Genomic DNA, 22,666 nt, shown 5'->3' on the forward strand with positions numbered 1-22,666 from the left:
TCAGAAACAGTAATTCAGAATTCAACTATAGTATTCTAATTTTTTTAATTGAAATAAGATGATCAGAATAATAAATTTTACATTCACATCAATGAGCCTAGAAAAATATACATATAATAGAATGTTAAAGCTAAAAGAGAATCAGGAGATAGAGAGATGGGGGGAGAGAGAGAGAGAGAGGGAGAGAGAGAGAGAGAGAGAGAGAGAGAGAGAGAGAGAGAGAGAGATTTTATAAAGTATGTTTCAATGGCAATTACTCCAAACAACTGTACACTCAGAATTTGTGGACATATGTTACAAGCTGGGGAAACAGTCCAGCCCAAATGTGAAAATACAAAGCCAAAAAGATTTTGAATTTTCTAAAGATACTTTTTTGAGGAAGAAAGGAAAGAAATTATCCCCATTTCTTCATACCCCCGTCCCAAATGGGAGAATTTAAAATCATGCCCATCTTTGATAATATTTTATAGAAAATAAATGCCCAGATACATGGACAATTTAATTTATTTCCTCTTCAATTTGTTTTTTATGGTAGACATATTAATTTCATTTTGAATATGGTATGCCAAATATCCTGAACTTCCAGGAATGAAGTCATGTAGCTCCCCAAGGAATTTCTTCATGGCATCAATTGATATATAACCTACAAAAAAAAAAAAAAGGTATATATTTGAAATTTTGTCATACTATCTGATTTTCAGTGTCATGGTTGATTAGGGTTAAGATTTCTAAGGAAGGTTCTTAGAAAAGAAGAAAAAATACTAGTCAGAAGATTCTCCATGACACTTGATAATTATCAGTGAACACCCTTCTTATCCCTTACCTGTTCCCCACAACCTTCTACCTCCTTTTATTTTTATTTATTGGTTTTTAGAGAGAGGAAGGGAGAGAGAGGAACATCAATTTGTTATTCTACTTATTTATGGTTGATTCTTATATGTGCCCTGACTGGGGATGGAAACTGTGGGAAACTGCCTATTGTCTTCTCTAGCAGAGAGGTGTGGACAAGGAGCCTGGAATGCTGGTGACCCGTGAGCCCTGGCAAAGGTCAGGGCTGTGCACTCACTGTTTAGTCCAGACAATGGTAGTTGAAGCAACTTCCCTACCAGATAGTCATGTGAATCCTTACTGATAAGATAGTCTGTCTGTTACTGGAAATTGCCTGCCCCAAGGGCTATAGGTGTATCCCAAACTGAATGAAAGGATGGCAAGGCCTGAGCATAAGTGGAGTCCATCCTCTTGGGATGGATTCTCGCCTGCCACCCCAATTTCCAAATTATTATTTCTTGTCTCGTCTCTTTCATTTGCATGTGGCCCCTCTTCCGGAGCCCGAACCCTGAACCACGCAGGACGTGGGGTCATTCACAGAAACCACAACCTTGGTGAATCAGAACAAAACTCTGAGCTACCCTTCTACCTCCCTTTAAAACAAAGATACTTAATTAACCACTTTGACTATTGAGAGTGTCATGCTGAATTTGGGGATGGAATATTAAAATACCTAGATTTAAAGAACTGGGAAGTGTGTCTGGTTTAGAGTATAATCATTTAGAATTATTCAACTAGCTACAATCGGCACAAACAGTTCATCTTTCCTAATAGCACAGGCAACACTTTCCTTCACTGCTAACACTGAGATAATATTCTTTTAATAAAATCTTAATGGGAAAATTGACATTATTGCTTAGTCAACTAAGATTATTGGTATGAGTAATTTTGATGTCATGAATAATTTGAAATAGATGTTAATGTCAAAAAGAACTCCTAGAATTTAAGAACTCAGTCAGTTGCCCTAGCTGGTTTGGCTCAGTGAATAGAGCATTGAACTGTAGACTGGAAGGTCCTGTGTTCGATTCCAGGCAAGGGCACATGCTCTGATTGTGGGCTCGATCCCTACCTAGTAGGGGGTGTGCAGGAGGCAGCCGATCAATGAAACGCTCTCATCATTGATGTTTCTATCTCTCTCTCCCTCTCCCTTCCTCTCTGAAATAAATAAAAATATATTTAAAAACAAAGAACTCAGTCACTTTAGCAATATTACCTTCATATCAAATTCTTATCTGAGTGATTATATTTCATGGGTAATATAAGTGTTTATGGTTTATACTAAAAGTGAAACAATTTAAAATGTGAATCCTGTATTACAAAAGTTCTGATAGCACTCAAGAATGATTGAATTTAGAACACCATTACCAACAGGTTATCTATGCATATGGTTTGATTGTTTCTCATAATAGATAACAAATTCAAAGTTAATAAATTAACTATGACTTCAATCAGAAAAAACTGATTAGTATTTTTATTGCCCCACACTGGTGATTGAGCCTGCAACCCAGGCATGTGCCCTGAACCAGGAAATGAACCAGTGACCTCTTGTTTCCTAATTTGATACTCAACTGCTGAGCCACACCAGCTGGGCTAAATTTTATTTTAAATTACCTGTCACCATGTTGTTCACTGGATAATTCTGAAGAGGGCAGTACATCTGCTTTTCTACAGCTGGAGTCCTTATAAAATGTTTTTTTGTGCTGTAAAATTAAACAGGCAGAAAGTCATATTTATATTTGTTTTTTTTGGACTTGTTTTATAAATGAGACATTATTCCAGGCAATTTATATACATAGTAATCTAATTGCTCTTTGATCAGATTTCAGTCTTGATTGGGTAAAAATGTTAAGTGTGAACTTCTTTTGTGCTTCTAAGTAATAGAAGACCAGTATAGATATTTTTTATTATTTTGGCCACTTTATAAAACAAGTATTTATTGAGTTATATAGAGGCCTGGGTCTTTTACTCAGTATTTTTGAATGCATAATAATTCAACAGTACTTTATAATTAGATAAAATACATATGTACAGATATAATGTTAAATATGCCAAAAGAAAAGCATATAGGCTCTATTTTAAATAATCACAGCATTTTTTGTTGTTATATAGTGTTTAAATAATTTGAACTCTATTAACTAGTACTTCCACATTTAAAAATTTTTTTAAATGATGTCTGGGAAAATCATGAGTTCCACTAAGATTCTGAAGTGACTTCTGAGTTTAAAAGAAAGAAAGTTAAATTATTCCGAGTGTAGTTGCATAGTATACAATTAAGTATATTCTAATTTTTAAAAAGCCAAGCAGTTTGTAACTAAAATATCCTGTTTTCCAACTGTGCCAAATAATAATGTTTACTACAGTTAGACTACATATAACAAACAGATAATACAATTGTATGAAAATAAAAACCTTAACAATAAAAAATTGGGATCATCCTTAAATTTATTATTTTCCTGAAAATCTAAAATTATACTGAGTGATAAATATGGACTTCATTTTCAATTTATTTAAAAATTAGATTTCTTCTAAACTCTGTTAAAAGAAACTATAGCCCAGCAACTGTGGCTCAGTAGTTGAGCCTCAATCCAGAAACCAGGAGGTCGGCGGTTTGATTCCTGATCAGGGCACACGCCTGGATTGCAGGTTCGATCCCCAGTGGGGGTACAGAGGCAGTTGATAGATGATATTCCTCTCTCATCAATGTTTCTATCTCTCTATCCTTCTCCCTTCCCCTCTCTCAAAATCAATAAACATATTTTTTAAAAAGAAACTATAGCTCAGTTAGAATGAAATCCCATAAACAGAGCAAAATAGTGTTCCCCAAAACATCAGGGAGTAAACAAGGATACCCATGATCATTATTATTATTTATCATAGCTCTAACATTTCTGGCCAAACAATAAGAGATGTGGAAGGGAAGAAAAATAAAAGGAAGAGATATCTAGTGAGAAGGAAAAGCAATACTTTCATTATTAACAAATGATATGATTGGACACCCTGAAAAGCCAAGAGAATCAACTTAAGTATCCTTAGAATTTTAAATTCCAAGGGGGTAGATATAAGATAAATACATCCAAATCAATAACTTCCCTGTATAACAGCAATAATTAATATAAAATAAAATGGAAGAAATCTACAATAGCAACAAAGTTAATAAAAATCTAGGAATAACCATAATAAGAATTTTCTATATATTTTTCTATATATAGAAAAATAAAAAACTTGACTTAGATATAGAAGAAAAAATAAAGGAAAACCAAAGCATTTTCCTGGATAGGAATATTGAAAATTATAAAGACAGTAGTTCTTCTCAAATTGAAGTTTAACACAATTCTCAATAAAGTCCCTTAGAGCTTAAGGAAAACAAATTCTAAAATTCACCTTAACAACATGTTAGAAGATCTAACAGGAGACAAGACTAAATTTGTAATAGAACGAAAAAACATACCTAGGAATGTTAAGAATAAGAATATTCTTAAAAGAAGTACAGATTTATATAAAGAAAATACGAAAAAGTTCCTTAAGGGCCACAAAAGAAAACTTGAACAAATGGAGGAAAATACCACTTTCTCAGATAGAGGTATTTGACATCATAGACAAATTAATCTATAAATTAACTTGTTAATTTAATCTATAAAGTTAATCTATAAATCTTTTGTAATATCACTAAATATAACAACAGGAACTTTTAAAAAATATGAACAAGGTGGTTGCAAAAATCAGAAGGAAAATTTCAGAAATAATAGCTAAGAAAACTTGAAAAAGAGTAAGGAGGAGGAACTAGTTCTAGATATTAAATCATATTATGAGTAATTAAAACAGTGGCCCTGTTGCATCACTAATGGAAAACAGTGTATTATTATTTGTGCAAAAGGAGAAATTAAAGAATATTTTATAAATTTTCTAGTGCATGCATATATTAGAAACTGATAATATTGATTTCCTCTGGAAGGAAACTGGCTTTTTAGGGGCCAGTATATTTTCATAGTACCCTCTTTTATATATCTTGGATTTTGAACCACGTGAATATTTTACCTATTAAACATAACTAAATTTTGAAAATAGAAAAATAATGTGTAGCATGAAGAGCCAAGAAAAAATGAGTTTGGGACTTGTTTTTTTCAGGTATTAAAATATATAAATAAAGTTATCTAACTTAAAATAAGGTGTTATTGATATACAAATAGATTCACAGGTTAGTGGAATAAAACAAATAGTCCAAAAATAGATCTTCAAATGCATAAAACAACATATGACAATGGGAAATCACACATCAGTTGAAATAGATTTATTTTTCAAAAAACTGGTGGAAATTTCTTATTTAAAAAACAAAAATAAATTTAGATATTCACTTATTAACTTATGCCAAAATAAATACCTGCAGAATTAAAAACTCATGTGATCTCTGAATGGGAAAGGATTTTTCTGAAGGTAAAAACAATAGAAAAAATTATAAAAGTGATTAATTTAATAATGTGAACATTTAAAACTTGTATCTCTGAAGAAGTATAAATCAGATCACAAACTAAGGATATCATATGACAAACTGGCAAAAGTTTTATATAGTTATTATATAAAGATGACAGGCAAGTTGATAAGAAAGACAATAAGGACCCCACCCCATAGAAAATGGAGAAAGAATAGAAAGAAAAAAGCCACAGAAAAGGAACTATAAAATTCTAACAAATTTTAAAATGTTCAAACCTATTAGTAATCAAATAAATATGAAAATTAAAAGAAGATGCCATTTTCATCTATTAAATTAATACAAGGTTTCTTATTAATACTCAATATAACGATGAGGATGCAGCGAGACTAATACTGCTAGTAATCTAAATTTATGTTTTGGTGGGAAGCAACTAACAGTAGATGTTTTGGCCCTTAAAAAGTACTCATATCTCTTTATACTGTAAATTCCACATCTGAGAATTTACATTAAGAAAATTATCTTAAAAAGTAGAGAAAGATTTATTTTTAAAAAGATGCTCATGAAGGTGCCATAAGAGAAACAACTTGTAAATAATTTAAAACATTTTTAAGCGTGGCTCAATGGTTGAGCCTCGACCTATGAATCAGGAGGTCATGGTTTCATTCCCAGTCAGGGCACATTCCCAGTAGGGGGCATGCAGGAGGTAGCTAATTAATGGTTCTCTCTCATCATTGATGTTTTTATCTCTCTCTCTCTCTCTCCCTCTCCCTTCCTTTCTGAAATCAATAAAAAATATATTTTTTAAAAAAGGGAAGGTGAGGACATAAGGAAGGCCAAGAGACACATGAAAACATGCTCGAAGTCACTAATCATCTGAGAGATGCAAATCAAAATGATAATGAGATACTATCTCACACCTGTCAGAATGGCTATCATCAACAAATTAACAAATGACAAGTGCTGGCGAGGATGTGGAGAAAAAGGAACCCTTGTGCACTGCTGGTGGGAATGTAGACTGGTGCAGCCACTGTGGAGAACAGTATGGAGTTTCCTCAAAAAACTAAAAATGGAACTCCCATTTAACTCAGTAATCCCATTTCTAGTAATATATCCCAAGAAACCAGAAACACCAATCATAAAGGATATATGCACCCCTATGTTCATAGCAGCACAATTTACAATAGCTAAGATTTAGAAACAGCCTAAGTGCCCATCAGCAGATGAGTGGATTAAAAAACGGTGGCACATCTACACAATGGAATACTACGCTGCTATAAAAAGGAAGGATCTTCTACCATTTGCAACAGCATGGATGGAGCTGGAGAGCATTATGCTGTGAAAGAGGTCAGTCAGAGAAAGATAAATATCACATGATCTCATACATTTGTGGATTATAATGAACAACATAAACTGATGAACAAAACAGATCCAGAGACAGAAGCATCAATCAGATGCTCAAACCACAGAAGGAAGGTAGAGGAAGGTGAGGGTAATGGGGAGAGATCAACCAAAGGACTTATATGCATGCATATAAGCATAACCAATAGACACAGACACCAGGGGAGTGAGGGCATGAGCAGGAGAGGGGGGCAATGGGAGGATAAGGACACATATGTAATACCCTAATCAATAAAGAAAGAAAAAAAGGAAGATGGTTAAACAAGATGAAATACTATATGCAGCCATTACAAATCATAATCTAATCTAATAAAAGACAAACATGCAAATTGACTGTACCTTCACTATGCCTTAAGCCACACCCATCAGCCAATCAGAGCAACTATATGCAAATTAACCCAACCAAGATGGCGGCCAGCAGCCACGGAGCTGGAGCAAGCAGGAGGCTTGGTTGCTCCAGTGATGGAGGAAGCCAAGCTTCCCGCCCGTCCTGGCCAGCTCTCAGCTCCACTGAAGGCAATAAAGTTTCAATTATAAAAGGTAAATAAATCTCAGAATAAAAATAAAAGAAAAAAAGGAGAGGCTGAGAGCTTCCATCGCCAGGGAGGGCTTGGCCAGCCTGAAAACGGCCCTCATCCCCTCACCCAGACTGGCCAGGCACTCCAGTGGGGACCCCCACCCTAAAGGGGGTGTGGCCAGCCTGAAAACAGCCATCAGCCCCTCACCAAGGCTGGCCAAACCTCCATGGGGTGAGGGTCCCCACTTGGGGGGGGGGGAGGCTTGACCAGCCTGCAAACAGCCATCAGCCCCTCACCCAGGCTGGCCAGGCACCCCAGTGGGGACCCCCACCCTGAAGGGGGTGTGACCAGCCTGCAAACACCCATCAGCTCCTCACCCAGGCTGGCCAGGCACCCCAGTGGGAACCCCACCCTGATCCAGGACACCCTTCAAGGCAAACCAGCCGGTCCCCATCCGTGCACCAGGCCTCTATCCTATATAATAAAAGGGTAATATGCAAACTGACCTTAACGGCAGAACGCCTGGGAATGACTGGTCACTATGACACACACTGACCACCAGGGGGCAGACGCTCAATGCAGGAGCTGCCCCCTGGTGGTCAGTGCGTTCCCACAGGGGGAGCTCTGCTCAGCCACAAGCCAGGCTGGCAGCTGCCAGTACAGCGGTGGTGGTGGGAGCCTTTCCACCTCCTCAGCAGTGCTAAGGATATCAGACTGCAACTTAGGCCTGCTCTCTGCTGGCAAGTGGACATCCCCCGAGGGCTCCCAGGCTGCCAGAGGGATGTCTGATTGCCAGCTTAGGCCCAATCCCCCGGGGAGCAGGCCTAAGCCAGCAGGTGGTCATCTCCAGAGGGGTCCCAGACTGTGAGAGGGCACAGGCCTGGCTGAGGGAACCCCCCGCCAAGTGCACAAATTTTTGTGCACCAGGCCTCTAGTACCAAATAAGGCTTTTCAAAATGGGGAAAATCAAGAGACAGACTAAACAGGATAGGACAAAAGTAGGTTTATAGTTATTCATGTGGAAATTAATACACTAATTAATAAATAATAATATAAGCATAAACTCTGTGTTTTACACACACAACTGTAAACCGAATTTTGCACCACCCTGTATATGCAGTCAACATCAACTCTATTTAATGCATGTATTTGTATAAAACTAGCAAGAAATATGCTAATGTTGGTGATGGTTATCTCTCTGGTGGAGTTTAAATGTTCTTTTTTTTTAAAATATATTTTATTGATTTTTTACAGAGAGGAAGGGAGAGGGATAGAGAGTTAGAAACATCAATGAGAGAGAAACATCGATCAGCTGCCTCCTGCACACCCTTCACTGGAGATGTGCCTGCAACCAAGGCACATGCCCCTGACCAGAATCGAACCTGGGATCCTTCAGTCCACAGGCCGACGCTCTATCCACTGAGCCAAACCAGTTAGGGTTAAATGTTCTTTATTCATTTTTTTGTATTTTCTATTTTGACAAATTGTATGCATAACAGTCATAATAATATAATTACTGTAATTAAAAACAAGAAAAGAAACCCATACAATTTTCTGAAGATTTTAGGAACGTATGGGAAAGGAAAACAGCATAGTGATTAAGGGTTTGGAGTCTGAGTCAACTTTACCACTTGATTAATATTCGATGAATTATTTAGCTCTCTGAGACCTCAACTATAAAATGGGGCTAATATTATTTATCTATCTTATAAGGTTCTAAGAAACAAATTAATTATTGTGAACTGCTGAGCTCACAAGAGTCTTGTATTTAGTAAGTACTAAATAACTAGTTCACCACTTAGTGTTCAATACTAGTAGTATGCCAACAAAATAAATGACTCAAGGGTAAGTATATTTTATCGCCCTAACCGGTTTGGATCAGTGGATAGAGCATCAGTCTGCAGACTCAAGGGTCCTGGGTTTGATTCCGGTCAAGGGCATGTACCTTGGTTGAGGGCACATCCCCAGTGGGGAGTGTGCAGGAGGCAGCTGATCGATGTTTCTCTCTCATCGATATTTCTAACTCTCTATCCCTCTCCCTTCCTCTCTGTAAAATATCAATAAAATATATATATTTTTAAAAAGTATATTTCATCTATGTTTGCACTACACCCTCTAGTGGTTCCACAAAGAAATGGCTCTAGGTAGACACTGAAGGTGTGTCTATTCATATCCTTTGTCTATTTTTGTTGTTATTGGATTGGGCATATTTCCCCAGATTTGCAAGCCCTCTTTATATATTAAGGAAACAAGCCTTTGTCAAATGTTTTTCCTAGTGTATATTTTTCTTTTGACTTGGATTATAATATTTTTATTGCCATGTACAAGTTTAAAATATTTTTTGGTCATGTTTATCAATTTTTTCTTTTTAAAAATATATTTTTATTCATTTCAGAAAGAAAGGGAGAGGGAGAGAGAAAAGAATATCAATGGACTGGGATTCAAACCATGACCTCCTGGTTCATAGGTCAACACTCAACCATTGCACCACACCAGCCGGGGACTCTTTTCTTTAATGGATTCTGTGCTTTGAAGGAAACTTGTTTTTGTTGTTGTTGTTTTAATCCTCACCTGAGGATATGTTTTCCATTGATTTTCAGGCAGAATGGAAGGGAGGGAGAAGGGGAGAGAGAGAGAGAGAGAAACATCAATTGCTTGCTTCCCACATGCGCCACAAGCGGGGCCGGGGATTGAATCCTTAACCAAGGTCTGTGCCCTTGAATGGGAATCAAACGCTCAACCCTTTGGTCTGAGGGCTGATGCTCTAACATAACCACTGAGCAAAACTGGTCAGGTCAGAACAACCGTTTCTTAAAGAATTTATATATCGTGTATCTTTCCTAGTCAAATGAATCACTGGGAGGGACTTTTTATTTCCATTTCCCAGCCTTCTCTTACAAGACCATTTAGGATAACTACTAGTATTCTCTCCTCTATCCACCTCTTAATATCTTCATGGTCTCACCTCTTCTATTTTCATTTTTCTTCCTTTCCTTACCAATTTCTTATCTCAAAAAGCATAACAAGTAAACTCAAAGGAGTGTTACACATAGAGATCCAAAAGACCTAAAATATGGATTCTTAAACTTAAGTGGTAGAATATCTAGAAGTCACAGGACCATGAAGCAATGTTTTATTAAACTTAGCATAATTGAATATACAACATTGTGTTAAATCAGACAAAAACTTACATCAAATTTTAACAAACTAAAATAGTAGGTAGAAAAAATATGAGGAAAAATATAAGGAGAAAAACAACATTGAAAAAAATGATAAAGATTAAACATTACTTTTTATATGGAAGAAAGACTAATATTGATTATTTTTATTTTAGTAGCCAAATATCAGACTTTCACATAACCAATGCTCCCCTATGAATATTTTAAAACCATTGAACTGGAAAATATGAAATTAGGACTAGATAATAAATAAGCCTGCAATAAGGGGGTCTCTCATAGATTAGCCCTAACACAATGGCAAGTCCATGTTTGTCTTTTTAAATTTAATTTCTTAAACCAAAGTAATCACATTACAAACAATTTAGAATGGAGAGGGAGAAATCATTCAGAACTTCCAACCCTAATAATATTACTGCTAATATTTAGTATATTTTCTTCTTATTAAAAATATATTTTAAAAATAATATAACAGCATTCATGCCCTGACCGGTTTGGCTCAGTTGATGGAGCGTCGGCCTGCGGACCGAAGGATCCTGGGTTCGATTCCAGTCAAGGGCATGTGGCTTGGTTGTGGGCATATCCCCAGTGAGGGGTGTGCAGGAGGCAGCTGATCGATGTTCCTCTCTCATCGATGTTCCTAACTCTCTATCCCTCTCCCTTCCTTGCTGTAAAAAATCAATAAAATATATTTTAAAAAAATAATGTAACAGCATTCATAATATAGATAAAATCCTAGTTTCTTTTCTGCAAGGTTAATCTAGCATAGTAGTTAAATGCATGGGCTCTAGAATTAGACTGATCCAGTTCAAATCCTGCTTCTCCCCACTTATACAAGACTTTGGACAAATTATCATCTATCTGACCCTAGATCTTTTTCTAAAATGTCGATGTGAAAATGATAATATAATCTCATATGAAGACTGTAAAAATTAAATGAGATAAATACATTGACAGTGTTCAAAGATGTCTACATTGAATTGAATATCAATGAAATATATGAATTCAATACCTTTTGGATAATTCTTTTTTGTGATCTGTGGCCAGTTCACTGCTTTCCTGAAGGATGTTTATTTCATTTGACATTACTTCATCATGCTGTGGATAGCAAAAGAAATCACATTTTTAAAAATCAGCACACCAATAAGCCAATCAATAATTTTTTTAATAAAAGAAAAGTACATTGGCACTATATAAGAGTCATAAAGTATTTATATACCTAGGTACATTCAATCTAGTTTGGTGGAAAAAACTTAACAAAATTTTGTACACACAGAATTACATTCTATATTTTTAGGATACATAAAGAACAAAATTTTTAAAATATCAGCTGTGGTTGTATTAGATAGTAAAACTTTTGACAAATTTTATTCTTTTTCAGTTTTTGAAATTTTCCCTAATGTGGTCATATTACTTCTTAGTTTTTTAAAAAATAAGGAAACCAAAAAAGTGTTCTTAAACTCTCTTAAAATTTTTGAATTGAAGATTCCTAGGCTGTCTGTGAGCTACAAATCAAAAATATGAAGTAAGCTTTACAAATTGTTTCCCCTTCAAAATTAAAGTGAAGTATTTAGCTATGGAGTTACAAAAGAACTAAAGATTATGTGACAGTAACTCAGATACTGGTACCTATCACATAATATATTTACTTAATATGCCAATAGGAAATTGCTATATTTAGGTAACAAATACACTCTAAATAATAATAATGCTCCCCAAAATTACTTATCAGTTTTACCCTTATTGTTGCCATTCGGTGAAGTACTTTCTACTTATATATACCAGGTGTCCTGGTTAGTAATGCGGATTTTGTAATCAAAGAAAACACGATAATTTCAAGAGAAACATCAAAAGTGCTTTACTCAAAGTAATGTCCATTGCTAGTTACACATTTCCCCTATCTTTCAGGTAATTTGTGGATACCGTCCCAATAGAACTTTTCCTGTTTTGAGGCAAACCATCCAGAGACCCAATTTTCCACTTCTTCGTACCCGCTGCTCAGAAAGTGCGTGTGCCTCAATTGGAACAAGTGGTAATCTGACGGAGCAAGGTCTGGTGAATACAGCGGGTGGGTTAATACTTCCCAGGCAAGATCTTTTAACGTGTCTTTAACTGGTTTTGAAGCGTGTGATGGTGCGTCATCATGAAGCAAAGTTACTTTGCCATGTCTTCTGGCACATTCTGGTCATTTCACAATCAAAGCATGGTTAAAATTGAGTATTTGTTGTTGGCAGCGATCAGTATTAATGGTTTCACCTGGTTTTAGAAGCTCATAATACACCATACCGTCCTGATCCCACCAAACGCAAAGCATTGTCTTCTTTCCAAAGCGATTTGGCCTTGCAGTTGATGTTGATGGTTGACCTGAATCAACCCCTGATTTTGTGCATTTGGGATTCTCAGAATAAATCCACTTTTCATCGCCAGTCACAACTCGATGCAAAAAAAGACTTTCTTTCATGCTGTTGAAGCAACATTTTACTGATGACTTTTCGGTTTTCCATTTGTCTTTCGTTCAGTTGATGTGGCACCCATTTTCCTTCCTTTAAAATCTTTCCCATTGTAAATGATCGGAAATTGTTTGCTGAGCAACGTTTAATCTTTCTGCAAGTTGTTTTTGAGTTTGACACGCATCTGCATCCAAAAATGCTTGTCATTGTTGGTCTTCAAACTTTTTCAGTTGACCTGGACGTTCTTTGTCTTTCACATTGAAATCATCACTTTTAAAGCGTTTAAACCAGCGTTCACAGTATCTTGAGATGGAGCATGTTCACCATAAGCTTCTGAAGTATACAATAACTTTCAGCAGCACTTTTCTTCAAAATAAAGTAATGAATTAAAACTTCCCACAAATACTCATATTTTTGGCACGAAATTTGACATTTTAAGCGTAAAACTATCTATGATGTTAACACCTTCAGCAAATTTGACATATGAAGTTTTGAAGCTTGCTGTCAATACAACAAAATAGCATACATATCAAACCACATATGTATTAACATATGTGTAACTCCATCTATTGAAAAAAATCCGCATTATTAACTGGTATACCTGGTACTACTAGAGGCCCAGTGCATGACATTCATGCACTGGGGGAGGGGGGGTTGCCCCTCAGCCGGCCTGCCCCTTCTCGCAGTCCGGGACCCCCTGAGGGGTCCTTAGGGCTGCCATGGAGACAGGAGAGGCTCCTGCCACTGCCGTTGTGCTCGCCAGCTGTGAGCCCAGCTTCTGGCTGAGCAGCACTCCCACTGTGGGAGCGCACTGACCACCAGGGGGCAGCTCCTGTGTTGAGTGTCTGCCCCTGGTGGTCAGTGCACGTCATAGCGACCAGTTGTTCAGCTGTTCAGTCAATTTGCACATTAGGATTTTATTATATAGAACTACTGGCCCGGTGCACAAAATTTGTGCACGGGGGTGTGTGTCCCTCAGCCCGCCTGCACCCTCTCCAATCTGGAACCGCCTGCCTGCCTGATCACCCCTAACCTAATTACTCTGCCTGCTGGCCTGATCGCCCCCAACCGCCACCCCTCTGCTAGCCTGCTCACCCCCAACTGCTGACCCCCACCAGCCTGCTCACCCCCAACTACCCCCCCTGCTGTCCTGCTTGCCCCCAACTCCCCCCTCCTGCCAGTCTGCTCACCCCCAACTGCCCCCCTTAGTGGCCTGCTCAACCCCAACTGCCCCCCCTCCGCCGGCCTGCTTACCCCCAACTGCCCTCCCCTGCTGGCCTGATCTCCCCCAGCTGCCCTCCCCTGCTAGCCTGATCTCCCCCTAACTGCCTCTGCCTTGGTCCTGCCACCATGGTTTTGTCCAGAAGGACGTCTGGAAGGTCTCCTGAAAAGTCTGACAGTCTAATTAGCATACTACCTTTTTATTAGTATAGATAATTACATTATAATTGGCTAATAATCTATATCAATCAATATTTTGAAATAACTAATAAAATCCTTTGTTATATAATCATACAAATTCTAGAGTCAATAGTCTCCAGTCAATAGTCAATAGTCTAGCAGGAATGTTCTACTAATTTTAGTAGAAAAAACATTGGACTGGGATGGAGCTGAGAAAATTTTGTTCCACTTTGCTAATAATATCTGGCTATGTGAACCAAGACAAATCTTTGCTTCTCTTTACCTCAGTTTTCTCATTTCTAAAACTGAGTGATTAAATTAATGATCTTTACGGACTTTTTAGCTCTAAAGTTCTGGTATACTCAATAATACTGTCATGCCCTGACTGGTTTGGCTCAGTGGATAGAGCATTGGCCTGTGGACTGAGAGGTCCCAGGTTTGATTCCGGTTAGGGGCATGTACCTTGGTTGAGGGCACATCCGCAGTGGGGAGTGTGCAGGAAGCAACTGATCGATGTTTCTCTCTCATCGATGTTTCTAATTCTCTATCCTTCTCCCTTCCTCTCTGTAAAAAAATCAATAAAATATATTTAAAAAAAATAATTACTGTCAAATCATTCATGTCCCTGGAAACATTGTGATAAATCAAGGATTAAATATTTTGGTCCTTTGTATAGCATAGCCAAAGAATATAAAAGAACTATTAGTATTTTTAGATGATAACACTTTGGGAAGAAAAAACAAATGTATAAAAAAAGTACAAAATATGTAAATTAATTGCTTGGCTTTAGACATATTATATTATAAAGATGTTTTCCCTAACTGTCTATTTTGAAAAAATTTCAAACTTATCGAATGTTAAAGAATAATACAATAAGTACAATATACCTTTCACCTAGATTCACAAAGTGTTAACATTTTTACACCCTGCATTCCTTCTATAAATTTTTATTTTTAATGGACCATTTGAAAACATTTTCAGATATTATAACATTTTACTCCTTAATCTTTAGCACACATTTTCTTTTTCTTTTTTTAAATATATTTTATTGATTTTTTACAGAGAGGAAGGGAGAGAGATAGAGAGTTAGAAACAGATGAGAGAGAAACATCGATCAGCAGCCTCCTGCACATCTCCTACTGGGGATGTGCCTGCAACCAAGGTACATGCCCTTGACCGGAATCGAACCTGGGACCCTTCAGTCCGCAGGCCGACGCTCTATCCACTGAGCCAAACCAGTTTCGGCGCATTTTCTTTTAAATATGTTTTAGTTGATTTCAGAGAGGAAAGGAGAGGGAGAGAGATATAGAAACATGAATGATGAGAAAGAATCATTGATCAGGTGCCTCCTGAACACCCACCCCACACTGGAGATCGAGCCTGCAATCCAAACATGTGCCCTGACCAGGAATTGAAACGCGACCTCCTGGTTCATGGGTCGAAGCTCAACCACTGAGCAACACTGGCCAGGCTTTTAGCATGCATTTTCTAAAATATATTTTATCTTTATAACTAGAGGCCCGGTGCACAAAAATTGGTGCACTCGGGGGGGAGGGCGGGTCCCTCAGCCCGGCCTGTGCCCTCACACAGTCTGGGACCCCTCGGGAGATAACAACCTGCTGGCTTAGGCCTGCACCTGGGTGGCAGAGGGCAGGCCCAATCCCTAGGTGCAGCCCCTGGTCGGGCTCAGGGCAGGGCCGATTGGGGAGTTGGGGCGCCGCCCCGTCATGCACAGAGCAGGTCAGATTGGGAGGCTGTGATGCCACCCTCAGTCACGCTCAGGGTAGGGTCAATTGGGGGGTTGGGGCACCGTCCCCTGTCACACTCAAGGCAGGGTCGATGGGGAGGTTGCGGCGCCACCCCCTGTCACGCACGAAGCAGGGCCAATCAGGGGGTTGGGGCGCTGCCCCCGTCACACACAGAGCAGGGCCCATCAGGGGGTTGGGGCACCGCCCTCTATCACCCACAGAGCAGGGCCGATCAGGGGGTTGGGGCACCACCACTCTCACACTCAGGGCAGGGACGATGGGGAGGTTATGGCTCTACCCCATCACACATAGAGCAGGGCCCGTGGGGGGGGGGGAGGTTGGGGAGCTCCCCCCTATCAGGCACAGAGCAGGGCTGCTCAGGGGGTTGGGGCCCTGCCCCCTGTCACACACAGAGCCGCAGGGCGATCAGGGGGTTTGGGTGCTGCCCCCTGTCACGCTGATCCCGGTGCCGGGAGGCATATTACTCTTTTACTATATAGGGCAGAGGCCTGGTGCATGGGTGGGGTCGGCTGGTTTGCCCTGAAGGGTGTCCTGGATCAGGGTGGGGGTCCCCACTGGGGTGCCTGGCCAGTCTGGGTGAGGGGCTGAGGGCTGTTTTCAGGCTGGGAGTGACTGAAGTTCCCAACCGCTCCTTTTTCTCTTTTTTTATTCTGGGCCAGCTTTACCTTGAGGCTTGGTTCCAGCTCTTAGGCCTGCCTCCTCGGCTGAAAGTAGGTTTCTGGCCTTTGCTTACAATGTTGCGAATCTGCTGGCTGAAGTCTGGCGGTATTTGTTACAATGTTTCTTAAACTGCCTGCTCAGAGGCCTGCAGCCGCAGGCGGGGAACGCTGGTTTCCTCCAACGATCCTCCGTCACTGAGGCAAGCAAGCCTCATGTTAGTTTCAAGCTGCCTGGCTGCCGGCCGCCATCTTGGCTGACAGTTAATTTGCATATCTCGCTGATTAGCCAATGAAAAGGGTAGCGGTCATATGCCAATTACCATGTTTCTCTTTTATTAGTGTAGATTAGTGTAGATACCTCTATCATAATTTTTTAAATTAATGTTAACTCAGTATCACCTAATATACAGTCCATGATACATGCCTGTGGGGGAAGGAGAGGGAATGGAATGGCATGGGCATGCTCCCTGGAAGGAGAATGCCTTCCTGCCTTTTATTTTTTTTTTAATGGCATTGTTTTAAAGTGCGTAAGCCAGCTAGTTGTTTTCCGAAATTCTCAATATTCTAGAATTGCCTGTTTACCCATAAGTAGATTCAGGTTAAGCATTTTGAACAAGAACATTACACAGATAATATTGTGTACTTTTTATTATATTACATCAAGCTGAATATAATTCAGCATCATCCAATATTGTTGATGCTAAATTCAATCAATTGGTTAAGGTGGTAGTTTGAGAGATCTCTCCAGTGTAAAGGTACATTGCTTATCTTTATAATAAGTAATCTGTGGGGTGCTCATTTGCGATCATGCTTTTAACATCCATTAATGACCCTTGCCTAAGTCAATTATTTTATTGGGAGTGATATAGGGGGGATTTTCTAGTCTATTATTCTTTGCATATTTATTAGCTGCTATTCTGTAAGGAAATTTTCTCTTATCCCACCTTTTCCTTCCTCCATCCCTTCCTTCTTTCTTTCCTTCCTCTGTTCTTCCATTTTTTTCTTTATGTTTTTGAAGTATCACTATATAATCATGGACTTTAAAAATTTTAATGTTTTATAATCCATTACTGTCATTGTTAATTTTGATGTTCAAATTATCCCAAATTTGGCTATTGCATAAAGATTATGAAGTCAAAAGCATAGGCAAATTGAAGCAGGATGGCAAAAGCTAAAGTCAGTTTTTAGTATTATACACATGTATTGGGGGGTGTTATTCAAAACATGTAACAAATGGCACAATAATTAATCAATGAGAATCTACACTGGCAGTAAAGAACTGGTCTACACTGTGCAATGATCACTCCCTTAATATTACTGACAAAAGCAAATTTTCAAGTTATGTGAATAATTTTATTCATACAAAAAATCTCAATATAACTATTGTACTAGTATAAAAACAATGCCAAATCAGATAGTGTTCAATAAAAGCATGACCTTTAATTCCTTAATCTGGATCATGTCACAGGCAAACATTTTTAAGATTATATTGCTTTCAAAAATTTTTGAAACTATAGATTTTAATTAAGTACTTTATTTTACTCTTACCTTCTCTGTCAGAAAATGTTGATCTTGTTCCCAAATAAAACTGCCAATTTTTCTTCTTATTTCTGTAATAGGAAAAAAAATCCAATACCATTTTCTTAAAGTAAATGTAACATTTTCTGAATTTTACTTGAAGACTGAAATTTCTAGGCCAGCATTTTCCCACTAGCATCAAAATCATCTAAGATACTTGTTTAAAATGCAGATTCCTTTTGAATATCATTGAGAAGGAGCTAAGAAATTTACATTTCTATCAAACTTTCCAGATGATTCCAATGTATTATGAGAATCACTGTTGTAAACTTTTCCTGCTGGAATATACCTCTTCATTAAATGTGTCTTTAGACCAAGCGTTAAAAAAGAAAACAATTGTCCAGTCAAAATAAAAGCTATATCGCCCAGCTGGCATGGCTTGGCAGTTGAGTGTGCACCCAGGAACCAAGAGGTCACTGGTTTGATTCCTGGCCAGGGCATATGCTGGTTTTAGGCTCGACTCCCAGTAAGGGGACGTGCAGGAGGCAGCTGATCAGTGATTCTCTCTCATCATTGACGTTTCTATCTTTCTCTCCCTTCTTTTCTAATATCAATAAAAATATATACATTTTAAAAAGCTATAAAATTCTGGAATTTGTAGAATAGAGGTCCTCAATAATTCAGTAATTTACTTTGTTAAAAGAAGGGTGGAAGAGCAATGTGTCTAGTGAGCATGGTAGTATAGGAATTTTACAATGCTTAGTATGTCAGAGGACTATATCATCATCCTAACTCAAAGATCCTAAAAGATTCCACAGTAGCCCACTCATAGACAAAAAGGTAGAATTCCTCAAGATCTATTCTGCCTAGTAGTAGCCACTAGGCAGATGTGGGCACCACATTGAAATGTGTCACTGGCCCAAACTGAAATGTGCTGTAAACATAACATATTGAATTTCAAAGACTTAGTATGTAAAAAAGAATGTAAATGCCCGGCTGGTGTGGCTCAGTAATTGAGCATCGACCAATGAATTAGGAGGTCATGGTTTGATTCCTGGTCAGGGCACATGCCCAGGTTGTGGGTTGCAGGAGGCAGCTGATCAATGATCCTTTCATCATTGATGTTTCTATCTCTCTTTCCCTCTCCCTTCCTCTCTAAATTTAAATTAAAGAAAATTTAAAATATCTCAATAATTTTTATATTATTATATACAGAAAATGATACTTTAGATATATTAGGTTAAATAAAATACATTCTTAAAATTAATTTCACCTATTTCTTTTTATTTTTTTAAATATATTTTATTGACTTTTTACAGAGAGGAATAGAGAGTTAGAAACATTGATGAGAGAGAAACATCAGTCAGCTGCCTCCTGCACATCCCCTACTGGGGATGTGCCTGCAACCAAGGTACATGCCCTTGACTGGAATCAAATCTGGGACCTTTCAGTCTGCAGGCTGACGCTCTATCCACTGAGCCAAACTGGCCAGGGCTCTTTTTATTCATTTTAATGTGACTACTAGAAAATTTACGATTAATATGTGGCTCACATTTGCATCTTCATACTTCTACTAGACAATATTGGTCTATCTAGATGGATAATAATGTATAGTTTTTATTTTTTTAAAAGAGCATGTTTTCATTTCTGACTGTTTTAAAAATTTAAATACATTTTAAGACGCTAAACTCAAATACAGGAGTCATTAATTTATTTATTTATATCACCACTTAGAGCAACTTATTATAAATAGGTCCTACCAGGACATTAAAACTATGAAAGGAACCCAATTTTGGGGGGTTTCTAAAACTCTTCTATAGAAATCTTTTTTGAGCTGTTTGGGTTTGTTTTTAATACTTTGCTCATGGGGAATGTGTACAGCTGTCTTGCTAGGGATGGACACATACACATCAAGAACTGGGTAATAATGCAAGACCATAAAAATGAATATTTTGCCCAACCTGTGTGACTCAGTGATTGAGCATTGACCTGTGAACCAGGAGGTCAGGGTTTGATTCCTGGTCAGAGTATATGCCTGGGTTGTGCGCTGAATCCCCAATGGGGCACATGCAGCAGGCAGCCAGTCAATGATTCTCTTTCATCATTGATGTCTCTATCTCTCCCTCTCCCTTCCTCTCTGAAATGAATAAAATAATATATTTTTTTAAAGTGGGATATTTAATTAGCCCAGATAAAATAGGTAGGATTTGAACAGAACAAATCAGGGAAAACTAAAAGAACCACTTTCAGAAGCAGTTTATTTACTTGACCTTTACTTCACAGGGTTGCTGAAATAATTAATGTGAAAGTACTTTAAAGAACAATAGTAATATATGGGCTTATTATCATAATGAATCTTTAAAAATAGAGAAAAATTTCAGAAATATAACAGAGAGATTCAAAACTAGCAAAGAACCGTTTATTGAATGCTCACATATCAGACTAGTTATATTATCTCATTTTAACCTCAAAACAACTTGGGAGAAGCTGCTGAAGGTTACAGAACTAGTGAGTGTTGGATCCCAGCCAGTGAACCCTCTGAGGACAAGATCTGCATGTGTATTTTTCAGCACCGAATCCCCAGCGCCTGGGTGGAAACCTGGCACACAGTAGGAGCTCAGTGAATGCATGAATCAAGGATAAACAAATAAAACTAGAATATACATCAAGGCAATCTGACCCCAAGTCCATGCTTGTCCACTTAGATCACACAGCTGGGTGACTTAGCCGGCTCTGGCTGCCTAACAGGGGTTGGATGCATGATCTTTGCTAACCTTCTTGCAGGCATGCAGGAGGAAGAACGAAATGACCTAAAGCCACTGAATTTTTAATTTCAGCATTAGCGACGGCAGCGAGATAGTAGGCATGAAAAACGGTAGCATTATCATCTATGTAGTCGAGGCTCTGATAGACTCTAGGAGGGAAGAAAAGGGGGGGGGGGAAATATTTTAGGTTATGAAATAAACAAGAATGTATGCCACCTTGCAAAAATAGAATAAATAAACGGAAGTAGGAACGATTATCCACAGGTAACCAGGAGACTGAGGGTTCTGAGGCCGGGGATTAGACCTCGGCTTTTACAAACACACCCCCACAGCAAGGTGGAGGAGGATCGCAGGTGGACAGCGCCAAGGCAGCGCAACCTCTCAGAAAAACACCCTGAGAGTGAGGGCAAGAGGAGATGGGGGGCTGCTAAGGCCGTGAGAGCGAGTGCTGAGAGCGCTGGAGGGCACAGCCGTGGTGTGTGAACACTGACCGGTTCAAGGGGCGGGGGGTGGTCAGTCCAACGAAGCTGGGGAGGCTTTAAGCTGGAGAACACCGGACCTGCTGCAGGTATGAGGGGCATGCAGGAGATTTCGTTTAAACATATTGGATAGGAGGGGCCTCCAAGGAGTCACGTGGAGCCTGGTGGTGGGTCTCAGTGGAGCCTCCACCCACGAACCAGGAGGTCAAGGTTGCAGGCCCCGGTTGGGCCCGCTCCCCGGAGGCAGCCGATCAAGGATTCTCTCTCATCATTGATGTTTCTGTCCCTCTCTCCCCATCCCTTTCCATCTCTGTACTCAATAAAAACATATTTTTTTTAAAAAAGTCACGTGGAGTTGTGGGAGGGGCAGCTGTTACTACCGGAAGTGACTCGGGGACGGGGAGGAGGCCAGGCCATCCTGGCAGAAAGGAGAGGAGAAAGGCCACGTATCCTAATCCCCACATCTAGGACTGGAGACTCGCTCTTTTCCAGTCTTTTCCGATCATCTACACTGATGAGCGACCGCAGTTTCCACCTCCAACTCCTGGCTCATCAGGACTCGCGAGGTAATGCCAGGCGGCCTGGCAGTCAAGGTACCTCAGCGTGTCTGGGTGCGAAGCATCGCAGCTGAACAGGAAGTCGGCGGCCCTCAGGTCACTGATGGTGCCCCCTTCGGCCACTGTGGAGGCAAGAGCGAAAAGGGGGTAAGCCAGCAAGGACCCTGGGGCCTTCACCACCCCGCCCACCCTTTCGCCCTCGCTTCCTACCCCAGAATTGCCTCAGGTTCCCGCTGACGCTCCGGCAGAACCATCCCCGCTGCCCTTGAAACATGGCGCCGCCTGGCGGGTCAGGGTGTGGGGGAGGGAACTGTAGCAGAGACCGCTGATTGGTCCCGGCCCCAAAGCCAGGCTCGATGATTGGTTCTCAGAGTAATGGGCGGGAAAAGCCGGCGGCGGGAGGAAGAAGGATCCCGCTACCAGACTGAGGGAACCAACTCCTAGGACTGTGCACCTGCTGCTCGGCTTCCCCGCCTTCAGCGGGGAGAGGTCAGTAGCCACACTTGTGAGTTTTAAACCCAAAGTGCATACTAACAAAATTCTTGTGCCATGTTGTACAGGCAGGAGTGCAGGTTCTGTAGCATCAATTTTTTTTTAATTGAAATATAATTGACTTACAATATTAGTATTAGTGATTTGATATTTATGCACATTACAATGTTGATTATCCCCATAAGTCTAGTTACCTTCTCTCACTGTATGAAGTTATTACAGTACTA

At 39.4% G+C, this 22,666-nt stretch overlaps 1 protein-coding gene across 1 annotated transcript; it reads right to left on the reverse strand.

Moving 5' to 3' along the window:
• Window positions 1-503: 503 nt before the first annotated feature.
• On the reverse strand, window positions 504-22,221 carry TERB2 (telomere repeat binding bouquet formation protein 2; the record flags this gene model as incomplete). Its single annotated transcript, XM_081082923.1, has 7 exons — window positions 504-643; window positions 2,440-2,528; window positions 11,362-11,447; window positions 18,177-18,238; window positions 20,921-21,060; window positions 21,988-22,069; window positions 22,158-22,221. 7 exons carry the CDS (start codon window positions 22,219-22,221, stop codon window positions 504-506), a joined length of 663 nt encoding a protein of 220 aa, XP_080939049.1.
• Window positions 22,222-22,666: the final 445 nt, after the last annotated feature.

The sequence above is a fragment of the Myotis nattereri genome (assembly GCF_964212035.1).
Source record: "Myotis nattereri genome assembly, chromosome: 1".
In the NCBI taxonomy this organism is placed as follows: Eukaryota; Metazoa; Chordata; class Mammalia; order Chiroptera; family Vespertilionidae; genus Myotis; species Myotis nattereri.